This window comes from Leptonotus elevatus, chromosome 16 (assembly GCF_054856555.1).
Source record: "Leptonotus elevatus isolate MCC_2025b chromosome 16, RoL_Lele_1.0, whole genome shotgun sequence".
NCBI classification, from domain to species: domain Eukaryota; kingdom Metazoa; phylum Chordata; class Actinopteri; order Syngnathiformes; family Syngnathidae; genus Leptonotus; species Leptonotus elevatus.
In genome coordinates this window covers 4158718-4177546 of record NC_141254.1, presented here as the reverse complement: position 1 = coordinate 4177546, position 18829 = coordinate 4158718, and the positions used below count along the sequence as shown (strand labels likewise).

Here is an 18829-nt window from a genome sequence, read left to right as displayed (position 1 = left end):
ATTGCATCATTCCCCAAAGAGAGCAAGCGGATTTCCACACTTCCGACTGGTAACACCCACACGTGTAGACTGATTGATCAATAATATAGATTTTTGAAAAAATATTAAATTGACCAAATTGCAACTTATGTGGTTTTAGCCTAACGCCTTTATATCCACATACAAATTACTAAAACATGCAGTTTCTGAGTACATTTATTTGTCCCGAGACAAATTATATATATATATATATATATATATATATATGTATATATATATATATATATATGTGTATATATATATATATATATGTGTATATATATATATATATATATATATATATATATATATATATATATATATATATATAACTAAGAGGGGAAAAAATTGCTTGAAAATAGTTTTTAAAATATATGTCTGGCGTACCCCCTAAGATGCCATTTTTCTCTTGTCCCACCCCCTCACTAATCAAATTAAATCTCACATAAAACAAAAATGTATGATTACATTTTTTTTGTATTTGTTTCATTGTTGTGTCTTGTAACTGTGGAAACATTTTTTTTAATAAACATATTTAAAAAAAAAATCATGGGATGTGTGTCCCAAAACATGGATGCAACCCTCGGCCATAACTTTTTTTTTAACATGCAAAGAAGAAAGCTGTGAATCAGATGATACTCTGGACTTGACATCATGGAACAGTTTTTTAAAAGAATAGGTAGCGCAAAGTGTCCTCTCTTCTATTTTTTATTAGCTGTTTTGTTACCATTTGTTCCCCCCCCCCTCCCCCCATCTCTTATGTTTCACACCAATTCAACGAATTAATTGCCTCCTGCAGCCACATCCAGGGAGGTCAGCTACTGTCTCGAGGATCTTAAATTTCTGAATACGTCACAGGATCATCAAGCTGCTTGGAGATGGCTTTATAGCCTTTACCTTTAACATGCTTGTCTATAATTTTCCATCTAATATTTAGAGCAAACTTGCTTTTTGCTTCCTCAGGTCCATGTTCAGTGGAGTACACTACACACACCGGAATCCAGTACAATATATTATAATAAATGTTCATCTTTTGCCCCAGTTGACGCACAAATTAGGCCTTCACAGAAACAAGTTTCACAGATGTCTGCTGTTTGTTGCCTGAAACCATGTCAAAGACTACATAGATATGCTGAATTATTTATTGCATCGCAAACCAGACAAGAGACGAGAGTAAGTTCCTGACAACTTAGTGATACAAACAAGGAGATGAGATCAATGCAAAATTGTGTTCAATGCAGCAATAGACATGCTTGAGAAATATTGCAGATGTGACATGCACATAAATACAGTTAACCACAGACAAGATTGTAACCACAAATACACTGTAGGTATGTCTTCTAGCAGTTCCTCTTGGTACGGATGAGAAGGTCTCTCTGCAAATTCACTTCTAGATTCCCAACAGGTTTGCTGCCAGGTGGGTCCGTAAGAAGAGTGAGTTTGTTAAAAACTCCTCGGCCAAAGTAGTCGGCCACAACAGAAAATCCATCATGAGAGCTCTGTAACTGAAAATCAAAAGAACGAATGAGGGGTTAGATTTTCCCACGACATAGTAACCATAGAAGACACCATAACATTATAAAAATATTTTTTTAAAGTCTTGATGACACAAAGGTAAAAACAACAACAACAACCTTGGTACATAGAAATATCCACTAGCCAAGCAAAAGTGCCCACCACAACAATATTGTATACATGTTTAACACTTAATCCAGAGATCTTCAACGGAGTGCAAATGAAATTTGAAAATGTAAATAATGGAAGAGATTTATAGAAATAATTGTTATGGGAATGCTGAACAACAAGTTATTTTTTCATTTATCATACAACTCCAATTAATAATTAATATTTTTCACATAATTTATCTTTCGATTTACTTAAGATTTCACAAGCGTTCAGCATTCCCACGCAATTTCTGCAGAAATTGCACTTTGTCTAGTTGGACATTGGTATTTATGTGGTAATGAGTTGCGGCTGTCTGTAATTATTGTTAGAAATAACTAATATGATCAGTGTCTGATGAATCGAATAATTAATAACTATTCATTATTAATAACTATGGCTGTTACTAACAAATCATTTTAGAATTGATTATCCTATTGAGTACAAATGGTCCCTCACTACTTCGTGGTTCAACTATTGCAGATTCACTCTACCGCAGATTTTTATTTGGGTCCATAACTTCGGGTTGTACCTTGATATTTCACAGGTTATTTAGAGATTATCATCCTGCAACCCTGCAAATATCACAATCTTTAAGTCTTTGCCTGCCATCGTCAGGTATTCCCGCCAACAACAACCCTAACGTATAGTGCCACCGACGGGAATTCCCATAAACTACTTCTTTTTTTTATGGTAATTGCTGGAAGGACGTCTTGGCCAGCTGTGCTCTCAGTATGAAGCTGATCATGTACTATATTGACGAACTATGGCCATTAGATGGCAGTGACGACTCTCTTTTGAATAAAAAGTCACAATTTCTATTTTGTAACAATTTTTGTAATAATAAGAAATGCTAATTGATTATTAAAAATATAAATGATAAAGCAGCAAAATTCCTGAGTAAAACAATAACAAAAGTCACAGTTCTGTGAGCTAGAGTTGATCACACTGACTGAGTGGTCGTCATTTAGATTACGTCACTCCCAAGGCAGTGGCAGCAAATGCATGGCTGTCATTCAGTCAGTGGCAGAAAATGAGGTGACGGTCAAACTGCGCTGAAATGCTTTGCGTCGCGATTAAACAATTTCACAGAAATGACAGATCGTCAGCCCTGCAAATCTTCACACGATATTAATATTGTCATATCGCCCACCCTTACTACAGAGTGGAGATTCACTACTTACAAGATATGACAAAACGTAATGGCTGGAGATGTCCGGTTAAACATTAGTAAAGACCTCACCTCCTCTTATTCGAGTACTGACCATTGAGCTCGTGGTCCGGAATAATAGCTCATTGGTCAGCACTCTGTGCTCTGAAACCAGAGACAGGTGGCAGCGCAGGTTTGATCCATGAGTGGAATCAATGCCACCGGTGAAATAAATAATGTAATGATAACATCTAGTTATAAAATAAATTATAGATTTGTATACAGTCCAGCCCAAAAGGTTGGACACTCCTTCTCATGCAATGCATTTTCTTTATTTTAATGACTATTTACATTGTAGATTCTCACTGAAGGCATCAAAATTACTAATGAACATGTGGAGTTATGTACTTAAAAAAATGGTGAAATAATTGAAAACATGTTTTATATTCTAGTTTCTTCAAAATAGTCACTCTTTGCTCTGATTATTATTTTTCAGTATTGAAGGAGTTCCCAGAGGTGAGAATGCCAAGAGTGTGCAAAGAAGTAATCAGAGCAAAGGGAGGCTATTTGGAAGTAACTAGAATGTAAAACATGTTTTCAGTTATTTCACCTTTTTTTGTTTGTTTAAGTACATAACTCCACGTGTTCATTCTTAGTTTTGATGCCTCCAGTGATAATCTACAATGTAAATATTCATGAAATTAAAGCAATTGACATTGATTGTGTGTCTAAACTTTCGGCCTGTACTGTATATACCGATATGTGTATATATACAGTATATGTGTATGTACCTCAATGTGTTCCTAAAAATGGGCATGGACGCACAATTTGTAGTTCAATATGTCAAACCGTCCTTGTAAACTACACCAAAAAGTACCATAACACCTTGTGAAGAGGGTAAATAATTTTTCACAGCACTGTATATTTGTATGCAAAAAAAATCTAAATGTGGTTTCAATTGCAATGAACAAGGTCATGTTGCATTTACTGTATCTACTCCACTTATTGTGGTGGCTATCACAACTTCTTTTTCTCTCTTAAGTTTATTGCAGCGGTGTTACCTGTCTATTGAAGTGATCATGCAAGTCACGCTTCTGGTCCTGGGCACGTAGCATGTCCATTACTTTGCGGTTTTCTGGGGCACATGTCGGGCACTCGGCCTCGTTGTCAGCATAACTTTCAAAGCAGTGTTGGTGAAAGGAGTGGCTGCACAGGAAATGAACGGAGGGCAGCTCCAAGGGACTGTTGCACATGTTGCACTTGGTCTTCTGGAATATTTTGGCACTGTGGGTATTTTTTGATTTGGAGTTACAGTTAGTAAGGCAGTTTCAGACTTTTCTGGTTATCAAACAGGTTGTTTGGGAGACTTGACATGTAGAATCGATAAATGTTGGGCATGCCACACCATACTTGAATTATTATTTTCCATTTCATGCAGTATTAATATGTTTAAAACAAATGTATCCAACCCTTCAACTTTTATTTTACATACATTAAGTAGGAATAGCTGTTGGTCAGTACTTTGGATGGATAGATGAGTAGTAAGCGCAAATTAGGGGTGTCAACATCAGTGCCTTCCTTTAACGCCACTAATTCTTTGAATGCGCGATTAATGACCGCCCCTTACTTAGAATGCCTGTACTGGGGGAATTCCAGTCGCACGTCAAAATTTAGCACTATATTTGTGGAGACTGGGTCAACTTGTATTTGACAATTTTAAAAACGTGCAGAAAGAAAAACGCACTGAGCTCTCACCAACGTCTTACAAATGCAATTATGCCGTCTAGTGGCAGAAAAATGACCATCACACAAATCAATATCACTCTCATTTTTTACAGTACAGTACATCTTTTTAATTTTAACTACATTTTATGAATTATGAAATTAGTGTATTAATGACAAAAAAAATTGCGATTAATCGTAAGTTAACAACTTAAGTCATGTAATTAACTCATTCAGCCCCAGTCATTTTCACTGAAGCAACCTCCTTTGCTCCCGGCTGTTTTACTGTTTTGTGATTGATTTTGCAAGTCCCATAGAATATTGTGTTTTATTGCTATAAAAACATCAAACCTACCAAAAAAAAGATTAAAGTCTCTTCTTTCATCACTTTCCATTTGGCAGCAATTAGCATTAGAATATAACTAAGTTTCATCATTAGTCACAAATCTGTTTAGAACTGTGGGTAAATGAGCTTTTTGCAACATGGCCATGGTTGATCTCTTATACTATGCTGCCAACTGCTGGCCGTTTTTATAATTACTACCATTGCTTCACCCGTACTCTGCAGTTCAGAGGCTGCATCAAAGCCTTTGCATGCTCTAGCATAAAACAACAACAACATAAAAACATATAAATACGTCTTTGGGACACTTAAACCATTTAAAATAGATTGTATTTATACGTTTTGGGGAGCAAATGAGTAAGTTACGGTTAAAAAAAAATAATCGTCTGGCACCCTTAGTCAAATACATTTACAAATCTCTCCAGAGATGTTGAAACCAGTGTAATATTTGAAACAATGTAAATACCATTTAAATAAATTATACATAACTTGGGTTCTAATACCAATCCCGAATGATTAAATGTACGGCTAAGTTATAAAAGGGGCGGTGTGAGGATTTTCTTTGCCAGTGAGTCTGCTGAATGTGTCACATGTATGGAGCCACAAAAATGACAAGTGTAATATGGCAGTTTGTTCATAAGGTGCTGCCTCCATGAGTGAAAATAAAAGTGATGCTTCTGCTTAACTAATTTTCTCTCAAAAATGTATAAATACGTTCTATTTTAACTATAGCCATGCTCCCAAAGACGTATTTATACATTTCTTATGTTTTTTATGCTAGAGCATACAGAAGACTTTGATGCAGCTTCTGAACTGAAGAGAATGGTTGAAGCAATGGCAGTAATTACAAAAACGGACAGCAAGTGGCAGCAGAGTATAAGAGGACAACCAGAGCCATGTTGCAACAAAGGTCAGTTCCCCACAGTTTTAAGCAGATTTGTGAATAATGATGACATTTTGCTATATTCTAGAGTTAATTGCTGCAAAACGGAAACAGAAATATAATTTTTTTCCTGATGAAAGAAGAGACTCGAATCTTTCTTTTGGTAGGATCCATGTTTTTATAGCAATAGAACACAATATTCTGTGGGCCTTGCAAAATCAGTCCAAATCCAGTAAAACAACCGGGAGCGAAGGGGGTTGCTTCAGTGAAAATGGCTGCGAGTGAATGAGTTAATCTTTACGGAGACGCTTGCTTTTCTTTTCAGATGCTGGACTGATAGAGAACACCTAGCCGCCAGCCTAGTCTCAAGTCCCCAGTTCTGCCTCTGGCTATTAGAGCAGAAAATGCTGTACTCTTTATTGCACTGCCGGGTGAGCAGTGGCACATTTGAATGAGTGATTTTAACATGTACTTAGAAGAAAATTAACATCTGCTGACTTCTAAAGCTTGAATGGCAATCCCAACAGAGGACACTAGCTATTATTGTACAATTGATTTCAAGAGGAAATTTTATATTGAAACCCCACAAATTGAAGTTCAAACAGTATCATGGAACTGATTGTGGAGAGTTTAAACAACCCACCTTGTCTTGAGCTCCTGGATCTCAGAACGAAGGTGAGCAGTTTCTTCGCGATATTGGTGTATTTTATGTTCGTCATCCTCAATTTGTCGGCTCTCCCTCTGCAACTTGTTGATCAGGTAGTCTTTGATAACAGATAGGGTTGCTGTCGAGTTGTGTGCCAGCGTCTGCACCACTATAAACACAGAAATAAAGCTCTACTGTTTTTTATTTAATTTAAATGGGTATGGTATATAAAATGCTATATACATTTTGAAAAATACCAAGTAAAGGAGGCATCAGGTTATTTTGGTCAATGTGACGCAAAACTTCACTGATGTAGGCCTTGCAGTCTTCTTCTTTCCTGGCAAAGTAGCCCAAAGCTTGTTCCCACAGGCAGCCTTCCTGGTCCCCGTAACATTTACAAGCTTCAACCACTTTATCATACACCTCATTCTGCATGTGGTAGTGCATAATCTGTTGGTACCTGTAGGGCGAAAAAAGTAATGGTCACATACCTGTATTTATTATTTTTAAATTGTGACAAAGACCAGAGGTGGCAAGTCCAGAAAGTAAAAACCCTGCCACAGTTTGGCTTTAGCCCCAGGTGCTAGCTAGCTAACTCCCATGGTGCTCGTTTACCTGCTAGGGAGTTAGCTAGCTGGCTAGCACCCTGCCACAGTTTGGCTTTCGTCCTCGGTCCTAGCTAGCTAGCTAGCTCCCTGGGTGCTTGTTTACCTGCTAGGAAGCTAGCTATGAGGGGCTAAATCCAAATTGTGGCAGGGTTTTTACTTTCTGGACCTGGATTTGCCATCTCTGACAAAGACCGAAAAATTGTGAAAATGTGGGAGCAATTGAGATGTCATGTACCGGTAATCATTGTAATATGGACCTTAAGTAATAAGTTCTTTGACACATAGTGTCAGGTAGCTTTGACAATTTGATCAAATTAACCATTAAAAAAAAAGCAATACTTTGATTATAAACAGATACTTAAGGTTATATTTGTTTGATCAACTAATTTCAAACACATAAGTGGGGAAACTAATACAAAAAAGTAATTGTATAAGGGGCAAATACTTTTTCATGATAATATATTTACCACCAAAGATTTTTAATATTATTGTTTCGCATCATCTAAAAAGAGTGAATTTGAGATACGATTGGTTAAGTCCTTAAAATCCTTGAGAATTATTATCTAGTGAAGCATCTAATGCTTGCTGTAATTAGTAATATCATTAAACACTTTTGCTGTAATTAGCAATAACATTGTTGAACATTTTATATAGCTTACCTTTTCATTCAACCACTTCTATAATCACATATTGTTAACTCTTTTACCACCCAACATTTTTAATGACGTATACTAAATTCACAGGGCATCACTGAACAAAAAAATATTAGTGTTGATGTTGTGCAGAAAATCATTTCACAAAAAGCTTGTTTTCTCCTTAATTTTTCTATTTTCGCTTGATGTCACTCCAATTACTTAATGGTGATTACTAAAGAACGGAATAAGGTAGAAACATACTTTTTTTTCAAATGAAAGAATGGAATCCAATCATTCATATGGTACTATATTTATGTAGTCATAGCACACAATATTCTGTTTGCCTTAAATGATGAGTGAAAATGCTCAAAACCGGCTGGCACTGTCTGGGTTGTTTTTTGGTTAACATTAGGCAGTAAAAGAGTAAAAGTCATTTTCCACTTTATCATATCATCGACTGTATGTCCATTTTTGTAGTTTTTTTTAAATTTACATTTTACGTATAGGGTGTGAAACTGAATGCAGACATCCCAAAAACATTGGACATAAGTGTTTTTCCACAGGACAATGACGATATGTTTTATGTTAAAATAGCAAATATTTATTAACAATTATGATTATTACACATTTACCATTCACTTATTTGGGACAATTTACAACATAAAATGTGGCATAAAATGCTTAATCATTAACTGATTCTTACAAACTCATTTTATTTGTGGTACAAATCTCTTTCCAAAGATAGCATCTATTTTGATATATAGATGGTTTGGATTATCTTTGTATCGTACCCACATCATGTAACGTCTAAGTTTTGGACAAGTGTGATACTAGTTTGGCCCCCGGGTGCATGTCTAATGGTCCAAAGAATGCTCAGGGAGTTTGACACGTGTTAAACCAGGGGGAACATTGGTTAGGGCTGTTTTGCTACATTAACACTCATTTTCATGCATGGTCAGTGCGCCGGGTTTACTTACAGTTTGCCTTTCTCATACAGGTAAAGGACACCCTCTTTAAAATTGTGCATCTGACAGAGGACCAGGGCTTTATCAAACACAGTATTGTCACTCCTCAGGAGTGACAAAGATTCACCCTGCAGGATCTTTTTTCTCTGCAAAAAAAATAATATTAATAAAAAAATAAGAACAAGATGATTATCAAGTACATTTCAACTAAAATATATATAGATTTTTTTTTAACTCATTCAAACCCAAAAACTGGCCTGCACTCCCAAAAATGTATTCATACGGTTTGTTTTTAATGTTTTTTTATGCATACAGAAGGCTTTGATGCAGTCTCTGACCTGAAAAGGACGCTTAAAGCAATGGCAGTTATTACAAAAACGGCCAGCAGGTGGCAGCAGAGCATAAGAGATCAACCAGGGCCATGTAGCAAAAAAGCTCTTTTCTCCAGTATTTTATTTGTGAATAATAATGAAACTTAGCTATATTCTAATGCTAACTGCTGCAAAACTGAAACACTTTTTTTTTCCTGATGAAAGAAGAGACTCTAATCTTTCTTTTGGTAGGTTCCATGTTTTTATAGCAATAGAACAGAATAATCTGTGGGCCTTGCAAAATCAGTCAAAATCCAGTAAAACAGCCGGGATCGAAGGGGGTTGCTTCAGTGAAAATGGCTGGGAGTGAATGAGTTAATAAAGAAAACATTTCTCCACAACAGACTCTGTCAAATGTACTCTCAAACATAAACATGGGTACTGTAGTGTACAGGTATGTAGGCAGTGGGCCAAGGCCACATTGAGCTTTAGTTTTTGAAAATAATGACCCCAAGTAGGAGAGAGGACCCGCATCTTTCAAGTTTTAAATCTTTTTTTGTTGTTGTTAATCAGATTTTCTCTGTCACATTTTTCCCAAATCAGGTAAGAAAGTTTGTTAAATTTGCAGGCAAATGCAGCAGCTTCAATGTCAGTTGAAGATAAGCTACAAATCACGTTTTGTTATTGAGCCAATCAGGCGTAAATATTCAATAGCTGTTGGTCCCATAATAGTCAGCTGATGGTGGAGAGTGGACAGAGCGAAACATTACACGAAATATCGACCAAAAGGAGCTGCTTCAATGTTTGCAGTGAAGCAAAAATTATGTTAGAAAATGCTATTTGCTGCAAAAAGTTTGGCGATGTTTATTACGAGTAAAGTTAGCCTCCCCCATTAGGTCTTGTTGATCAATTAAGCACGAGAATCTCGAGACCTGAACCTACGTGTACTGCACTTCAATATCGCTGAATATTATGGGGTGGTTCTTAAATGAGCACCACGGGGTGTTGTTTGCTGCTCTCTTTTTTCCCGACCCACCAACCTCATAGACAAACTTCAAGACTTAAGCAACTCTGGGCAAGGTTTATAAGTGTAGACACAGTGTATTATTTTAATATAAATAAATTAAAAAATCCGTTTTTATTAGCCTCATTACATCATCATTTTACCAGGGCTACACAATGGCAGCTTATTAAAACAGTACAATTTACTATTATATAGAACAGACAATAGATTCATATTTAACACAATTACTTGCATGGCCCCAGGTATGTAGTCCAGGGTATACGTGGGTATATGGTGTATACTCACTCAAGGATGGTGGAGCCATGACCCGCCCACCTGTGCCTCTAATTGGCTGGTACTCGCTGCCTTTGCTGATTAGATTGGGTAACTTTAAGCATGAGGACTGATGAGCCAATGAGAGGCAAAGTTGGGCTGGTCATGACAAGGAAAATATTGCTAATAGGGCAGGTGCCCGTGCCGCAGTTGATTGACAAGTCACTACCAGTCTCCTTGAAAGATGTGTGAATATTGAAAATGAGAGAAAGGCAGAATAAACGTCTTTTAGGTTAGTGGCACATATCCAGACTAGATTGAGTGCAATTTCTGGAGAAATTGCGTGGGAATGCTGAAAGCTAAGAGCGTAATGTTAAGATTTGAATGCATGTGGAATGCTTATGAAGAAAATTGAGAGATAAATGATGAAATTATGACCTCCTGGTTACTGGACAATGCACTTTACCTTTTTTTTTTTCTTTTTTTTAAGAGCTCAGTATTGTTCATTCGGAAATGTCATCATCATTGCTCTTTTTTTTTTTTTTTTTTTTTTAAATATATATATATATATACACATATATACATACATATATACATATATACATACATACATACATACATTTTTTTTTTTTTTTGTGTGTGTGGGTGAGTATGTGTATGTGCGTGCGTGCGTGCGTGCGTGCGTGCGTGCGTGTGTGTATTTGTTAGCTCACCAGAAAACCTATTAGAAAAAAAAATCTCATACCGTTCACCTAAATCGAACACCAGGAGACCCGAGGGGACCGAAGAAAACCAAGGAAGGTGAAATCTAGCACCGACCAGACACCCCCCACCAGAACTCCTCCCCAGCCCAAGAAACATCCAGACCCCAACAAATCCAAAAAACATAAAATCAGGGAGGCCTCAAGAGACCAACGGACAATGCACTTTACCAACTGTGCCAACGAGCAGTATCAGACACCCGGTAATAATGTTAGGTTATATGTATGGAAGTGGGCGTGGAAAGTGGGACTTAGAAAAAGTTCAATGTATGTCCCATTGGAAATGAATGGGGAAAAGTTGATATTTAACGTTAAATTGTGTGAATACTGTAAGTAATGTGGAATCAGACAATATATACCCCGGGAGGCGTGAATTTTTGAAGCAAGTTGAAATTTGAACAGTGTAAAATCGGAAGTATTATGTGGGAGTTGTTACGTGGCAAAAAAGTGTGGAGAACAAAAATCACAATAACATGCATTCAGTGAAGACATAATTCTTAGGTAAGTTTTAAGGTGGTTTCTAAATGAATCATTGTTTTAAGCTACTGGCCAACCAGTTGATTGTGGACTGTTCTGAAGTAGACAGTGAGAGGTGAAGGGGTGGGGAAAAAAACGTTGTGTGTGTGTGTGTGCGTGCGTGTTCTCTTATTGTTATATATTATCGTTTTTATCATGGGAAGCGCTCTGTGTTCCCAAACTAGAGCCCTAGTCGCGTCTAAATTAGAATGTTAGCCAAATTACTTAGCCCTAACCAACCTATATGATCTAGTATAATTTTATAGTAGCTAGGTTGGAGGAGAAATAGCTCAAGATCCAGCCTAAAACAATATTTAGGTCTAAGCAGACTATTTTTCATTATTTTTGTTCATTAAATATTGTTCTATAACATAATATTCATATGTTTGTCTCATGATAAATACATTTTACATTCAATGTCTTCAGCTATGAGAAATAAAGAATGGCCGGTGAAGGGGGAGGCGTGGGTGTGAATGATAGCACTATTTTAAGTTAAACTTCCGATATACATAATCCAACCAGGTGACCTGGCAATACCTGGCAAAAACAAAAACACAAAACCATTTCAAGGCGTATAATTAGACAATAACCACAACCTTGATTATTGCTTCCCGCACAAAGTTACTGATAAATAATTTGCAAGAGCTAAGAGTTCCAACAATTTTTGTTTCATTTGTTGAAAACTGAAGATGACCTTAACCAAAGACGAAGTCCTCACTCGGCAGGGATAATCTAAATACACAAAATCGACCTTTGGCCCACCGCCTAATAATTGGGAAATGTAAAACAAAAACTGTTTATAACTGTCCATAACTTTGGTTGTGTTGCTCTGACCTCAGGGTCCTGTTCATGCGCCCAGTCTTGCAGTCGGAGCTCAAGCAGTGTGTCATAAACTCCTTGTGGGGAATTTGGATCCACCTCAATCATGTGCTCTAGGTAGGCTTTGAGCTCCCGAGGGTTGTTGGCAAAAATTGGAATGAATTCCTCTGAGTTGGCCTGAAAACAAAATACACATTTGGACAAAATTGTCGGTACCCTATTAATATTATTATTATTATTATTATTATTTGTATTATTACTATTACTACTACTAATAATAATACTAATGACAACAACAACAACAAAATACAAATTTAATGAAAATTACCCCATGAAAATCAGACATTGCTTTTGAATTGTGGTTCAACAGAATACTTTAAAATAAACTCATGAAAACGGCCTGGACAAAAATTCTGGACTTTGCTTTGGGGTGGGACTTAGCATAAACTAAACGAGAATGATCTCAACTTTCCAATGATATACCATTGCGCTCCAGTACTTTTTTATTACATCATTACCACATATATGAATAGCTGCTTAAGCTTCTTATGTACCTTTGATACAATTATGATTTCTGAACACTCTACAATGTTTATTTCATTTTAACTTGTCGTTTTTTATTTAGTTTTATTAATTTATTTAAATTTTTATACATTGTTTTATTTATCAATCTATGTATGTTTGCATGATAGATTGATTAATAAGTGCAGGCAAGCAACGTTTACAGGTTTCATGAAACAAAGTGGGATGTGTTGAAGTGGTAGTAAAGCCACAGATTTGTTTGCCTTATTGTTCGACAGTGACAGGTGACCGCCCATTGCCCAGCAATCAGAAGAACACGGACACTGCCCACCAACCTTGTTGAGCAGGTTCCTCTCTAAGTGGCTGTCAATTTCAGCAGTGTCCCCACTTGGGTGGTAGTTGGTGCATAGGCCCTTCAGAAGCATTGTTGTACCTTCAGGAATATGATGCATTAATGTCTTGCCATAACGCTTCATGTTGCTTTCAGCTTGTTCAAAAGGTAGGCGTCCAATGTAGCGCAACCCTTCCTCATAGTTCTGCATTTTGGAAGAAACAATATGAAATGTAAGTGAGCACTAAATACTTTGTGAAAACCTGTATGGCAGTATTTAAACACACGCACGCACACAAGATGCATTTTTTAACAAAATCAAGCTTATGTCTACAAAAATGAAAATTTAGGTATTCATGTATTCTAATTCTACACTTACTTTGCGCGCACGCGCGCGTGCATACACATATATATATTTATATATATATACACTGTATATAATGAGGTCAAATGACCAAAATGGGAAATTCCACCTCAGATCACAGAGAAAAATACAGAGGTGGCAAATCCAGGTCCAGAAAGTACAAAGCCTGCCACAGTTTGGCTTTAACCCCTGATGCTAATAGCTAGCTAGCTCCCTAGCAGGTAAACGAGCACCATGGGAGCTAGCTAGGGTCCTAGCTAGCTAGCACCTGAAAGTAAAAACCATGCCACAGTTTGGCTTTGACCCCTGATGCTACCTAGCTCCTTAGCAGATAAACAAGCACCATGGGAGCTAGCTAGCTAGCACCTGGGGCTAAAGCCAAACTGTGGCAGGGTTTGCACTCTTTGAAACCCCACTTCTTCCAATTTTAGTGGAATTTAAGAGTAATTCATAGCATTGAAAGACAATATTTAAAATTTCAGCTTATCAACGGTTGCTGAGATATTGCAGGCTAGACTAGACCCTGACCATGCTAAGGCACACCTGTGCGATAATCATGCTGTCAGTGTCTAATTAGCATCTTAATATGAGACACTGGTGAGGTGGGATGGATTATCTAAGCAAAGTAGAAATGCTCACAAACACAGATTTAGACAGATTTGTGAAGGCCCAGGGTTTACCAATTCTGGTCCTCGAATTTTGGATTTTTGAGTCAACTCAGAAAAAAATGGGAGCAAAAACAAAAGTATTGTTTAGATTTTTGTTGAGTCTAACAACTGGTGAAAAGGGCTTTTTAAAAATAAGTATAGTAAATCTAAATATTGTTTTATAAATATATATTTACCTTGAGGTCTTCCAGTTGAATCTTTAAATACCACTCATGGTGCATGTGCTTTTCTGCCAAGAAAACAGCATGGCTGTGGTAGCCGGCCTGTCGAAGAACCTTAATGGCGATCTCAACATCAAAGTGAACCTCGCTTTCGCTGCTCTATTGAAAATACAATACATACCATAAAACATCTGCATTGCAGAATGAGACCTTTTTCCATTATTTCTCACATCTTCTCCTAGTCACCTTGATAAACTCTTCCAGCTTCAAACTGTCCTTCAGCTTTGTGTAACAGTTGAGCAGCAGCGTGGTGTGGTCTGCGTTGGCCAGTGACTGCCTGTGCAATGCTTGGAGATAAGCTGTCAGGTTATGAATCCTCTGTGCATCGAGAAATTTCCTAATAACGTAAGATGGTTCTAGTTTTCCAATCGTGCTGTAGGAAAGAGATTAAAAAAACTTTAACTCATTCAGAAATGTGGCATTTCCACCAATGGAATTTTTTTTAAATAAAAAAAATGAAATAAAATAAAGTGACGCATAATCTAATAATTACCGAATATACTGCTGAATGGCACCATCATGGTCTCCCTTAAGGTAGAGGTGATCGCCATACTGTCTGAAGATCTCTGACAGTCCGTCACTGTCTAGATGCTGGCTTTTAGCCAAGTTTATAGCCATCACAAATAAATTCTTCTTAAAGAGCATCTATTGAAAAAAAGAGAAGATATGTTGGGACAGTCAAAAATCAGCCATTGAAATTCCTACTACTCCTCCAGCAACACTACTAATGTGATGACACTCATCTAGCTTTAAAGTAAGTACGCATCGGTATTTAGACTTACTTCCAGCTTGGTCTGTGTGTCCTTCTCCTGGAGAATATGCATTTTACCATCTCTGGTGAGGACGTAGAAGGAGCCCCACTCAGCCACCACATCAATGACATCATCAAATAAGGTACTATAGGCAATGAACTTGTTATCCAAATCGTAGATGGTCAGAAGCTGTTTGTCTGATGGACTGCTACCAAACCTTGTCCTGTGTAGATATTGACACACCAACATGGATTTTTTTCCCATCAAAGTAATAAAGATAGTATTTATTAAGACTGCCAGCTATTAACCTTGCCAGCAAGATGAATTCTCGCGGTATTTGTGAGTTCACAAACTCCGGAGAATACATCTTGTACCGCTCCCGCTGATACCTTTGCAGCCGACCTTTTTTAGGTCGGACCAATCAGGTGTTGTTTAGGCAGGACAAAGCCAATTAGCGCTGATGGCAGGGGGTGGGGGGGAACAAACAAAACTATCAGACTATCAGAATGGATGCTGCAATTAATTATGTTCTCGCAGAATTTCTCACCGTTTCCTTGTTGAATATGAACAGCAAGAGGTGTTTCGTGCATTTTTATCTGGTAAAGATGTTCGTGCCCCCCCTCTCCAGGGCGAGATGGAAGACAATATTTTCATCTGCTGCCTTGATTGGTCAAAACAAATGTGAAAAGATGCTGCATCGTCTAATCAGCTCGAAGTATTTAACAGCAAGTCCCACCTTTCCCGAACGGATATGCCGAGTGAAGTACCAGATTGATAATGTGAAGAACTCCCTCGAGTGAATCACAATTATCAATCTGGCTGGCGAGGTTAGCCAGCTATAGTGTCCAAAATGGAAAGGAAACTAATAAGAAACAAGATTTCAAATGTACCTTGTAGCTGAGGCAAAACATACTCATGATAAAAAGGTCATATGATATAACATTTTATATAAACTGCAAAGCTCAAGACTAGCCTATGGAGGACCAAAAATAAATGAATGAATGACTAAAAGCAAAAAATAAAAATGGACATAAAAAATATAATTCAAAAATTTAATAAGAAATAAATAAATATAAATGGAAATTATATATATATATATATATATATATATATATAAATGAAAAATGTATTCAAAAATAAAAAACGAGATTCAAAAAATAAAAATAGAAATAAATACAAAAATAAATATTCTCTCTATGCAAGCTGGCGAGACTTCCTTGTTTGCCGACCCGTTCTTTCTAGGCAGTTTGCAACAGCGGAGCCCAACCCATGACACGCTTAGGACTGCCCTTTCATTTGAATAACATTTCGACCTGACAGAGCGTCAGCAGCGTGAAATAAATAAAAGTGAGAGCAGAACGTTTTTATTTATTGAGATTTTATTCTCTCTATATATTTATTTTTGTATTTATTTTTATTTTTTGAATCGCGTTTTTTATTTTTGTATTTATTTTTACTTTTATTTATATATATATATTTTTTTTTTCCTTTTGTTTTTATTTCCATTTATATTTATTTGTTTCGATTTAATTTTTGAATTCTATTTTTTATATCCGTTGTTATTTTCCCTTTTTTAATTATTTATTTGTTTTTAATTTTGGTCCTCCATACTATCCACCCCTCATCTTTCTTTTACACCATTTGTGTTTTACTTGTTGGGTGAATATGTGTTCTTATGGTTAGTGTTCTTACTTTGTATTTCTAATAACTAAAAAAAGGTATCCTCGATGCCAGCGGGCCAAAAGCTTGGTTCCATCAAAGGCAAAGCAGGGACCTCGTTCGTCAGGCTGGTAGAGATACACACATTCATCACCAGCCACAATAAACTGAGAATCCTGCGAAGGATCCGTGAGGGATGAGCAGCGAAGAGCACAACCATGGGTATCCAGCTCTACTTTTGGATACTCTTTGACAGTCAGGGTGTAGCACTAATCAAAAGACAGAAGGTGAATATTGATATATATAGATGGTGATATAGAAATTACCATCACATTAATATTGTTAATATTGTTCTTAGACTTACATGGACTTTCTCAAGCGTGGCAACATACAGATGAGTGACTTTAGCAACTTGACGGAAGGCAAGACCCGTGACTGGGATAGTTCCCTCATGCAGAGTCAACGTTTTACTGTGACGATCTCGAGTTATGTCACCTTTAGTCAGAACCACACTGCCATCTGTGAATCCTGTCAAGAGACACACACTTTTTAGACAGAACCACGGAATCTGTAAGAGTCATACAGTCAAACATTTGTCAGCCACATACCAATGGCCATAAAGTTGAGGTTCTCGTGCACACTAAGGCAAGAAACTTCTGTTGGTTTGTTGCCTGGAATAGCAGGGAAAATTCTTGTGCAGAGGGGACTTCCACTGTCTTTTTTGTCCAAGTTCCAGACTTTTACCTGAGAAACAATTAGATTCAGTGGTTCAGTCATTAATTCTAATGTATAGTACAGAGGCCACATTTGAATGCAGTACAGTACTTACTAGAGGGTTTATTCCATGTTCGTCCTGCCCTACTGTAACAAGAATACTGTGCTGTTTCAGTTGGTAGATATGTGTTACTCGTAATTTATAAGCCTGAAAGGTTGTCAGCTGCAAGAGCCGCATCAGAAGCCAGATGTTGCCACCCATATGTAATATGGCTAAGGAAAAAATTACACAAATGCAGTCTATGCTTAGTTAGCGTGTTACACTTTCATCATCTTTTCAAAATTTATTAACTTGTTTGTATTTTTGAACCTTGCATGTAGACTATAAAACATTTGGCAAGCAGCCATGGTGGTGAAGATTGTACCGTTTAGAAATGCAAAGGTGACACACCCAAACAAGTCAAGAACGTCGTCACATTTTGTCATCAAATAGCAGTAAATAAGCTAATTGATACGATATGTTACATATCTGTGGCTTGTCACCCTTCTTTGATAATTATTAGCGTATGCATCGTGGAACGTGCGTGGCAACTATTTAAATTGTTGCTGTCGTTTTACGATTGCGTCTAGCCTAGCATAACAATAGCTGTCACCACTACTGCTGAAGGATATCTCCAAGAACAATATGACCACGTCCGGAGTCGCAGGCCGATATTCCATTTGGAAGCATGAAGGTTTTCCCATTATCCGAAGGATCCTTAACTATGTCTTTGTCAAAAAATACAAACTTTCTCCACTGCAAAAATGCTGCCATAGTGTTACTGGTCGTGCTAACGCTCTTCAGAACAGAACTGTCATGTGACAGCCCAATCACGTGAGTAAACCGGAAGTGTGGTTATTTAAAAACAACTAAACTTTATTTGAACAATCCTTTTGTTATATTAAAAAAGATGTAAGACTAACCATTCGCATTCGTAATAAACATTTTTGTGTTAATAAAATCGTTGTATATTATTTGATTTGTTTAAATGTGTGAATCTAAAAACTGTAAGTACAAAGTCTTGTGACTGCAACTTAATTTTTTTAGAAATAAAACAAAACTTATAAAATAGGAATGAAAGACAGAAATGAGAGGAAGTGAGAGGAATGAAAAAGAGTAGGAGAAGCCTATCATGCCCTTCCCATCTGATAACATTACATTAATAACTGGTTGAATTATCGATCAATCAAACAAACATTTATATAGCACTTTTCATACATAAACATGCATTCAAAGTGCTGTA

The 18829-nt window shown here is 36.9% G+C and overlaps 1 protein-coding gene across 1 annotated transcript; it reads right to left on the bottom strand.

Annotated features, from left to right (window-relative positions):
* Window positions 1-1146: 1146 nt before the first annotated feature.
* On the bottom strand, window positions 1147-18416 carry vps11 (VPS11 core subunit of CORVET and HOPS complexes). Its single transcript, XM_086057831.1, has 16 exons — window positions 18219-18416; window positions 17662-17810; window positions 17441-17576; window positions 17197-17360; window positions 16866-17101; window positions 15204-15396; window positions 14915-15066; window positions 14608-14794; window positions 14377-14520; window positions 13173-13373; window positions 12331-12492; window positions 8645-8778; window positions 6682-6884; window positions 6422-6593; window positions 3892-4114; window positions 1147-1523 (listed from the first exon to the last, which is right to left on the bottom strand). Exons 1-16 carry the CDS (start codon window positions 18358-18360, stop codon window positions 1359-1361), a joined length of 2763 nt encoding a protein of 920 aa, XP_085913957.1. The 5' UTR covers window positions 18361-18416; the 3' UTR covers window positions 1147-1358.
* Between the last annotated feature and the right edge of the window lie 413 nt (window positions 18417-18829).

What these genes read in the sequence shown, in the direction of transcription:
- vps11 (XM_086057831.1), bottom strand. Translation starts at nt 18,360, where the DNA reads ATGGCAGCATTTTTGCAGTGGAGAAAGTTTGTATTTTTTGACAAAGAC. An exon ending in AGAGGAACCTGCTCAACAAG is followed by an intron (nt 12,493 to 13,172) that starts GTTGGTGGGCAG and finishes TTTTGTTTTCAG; the next exon opens with GCCAACTCAGAGGAATTCAT. An exon ending in ATGATCACTTCAATAGACAG is followed by an intron (nt 1,524 to 3,891) that starts GTAACACCGCTG and finishes TTTGATTTTCAG; the next exon opens with TTACAGAGCTCTCATGATGG.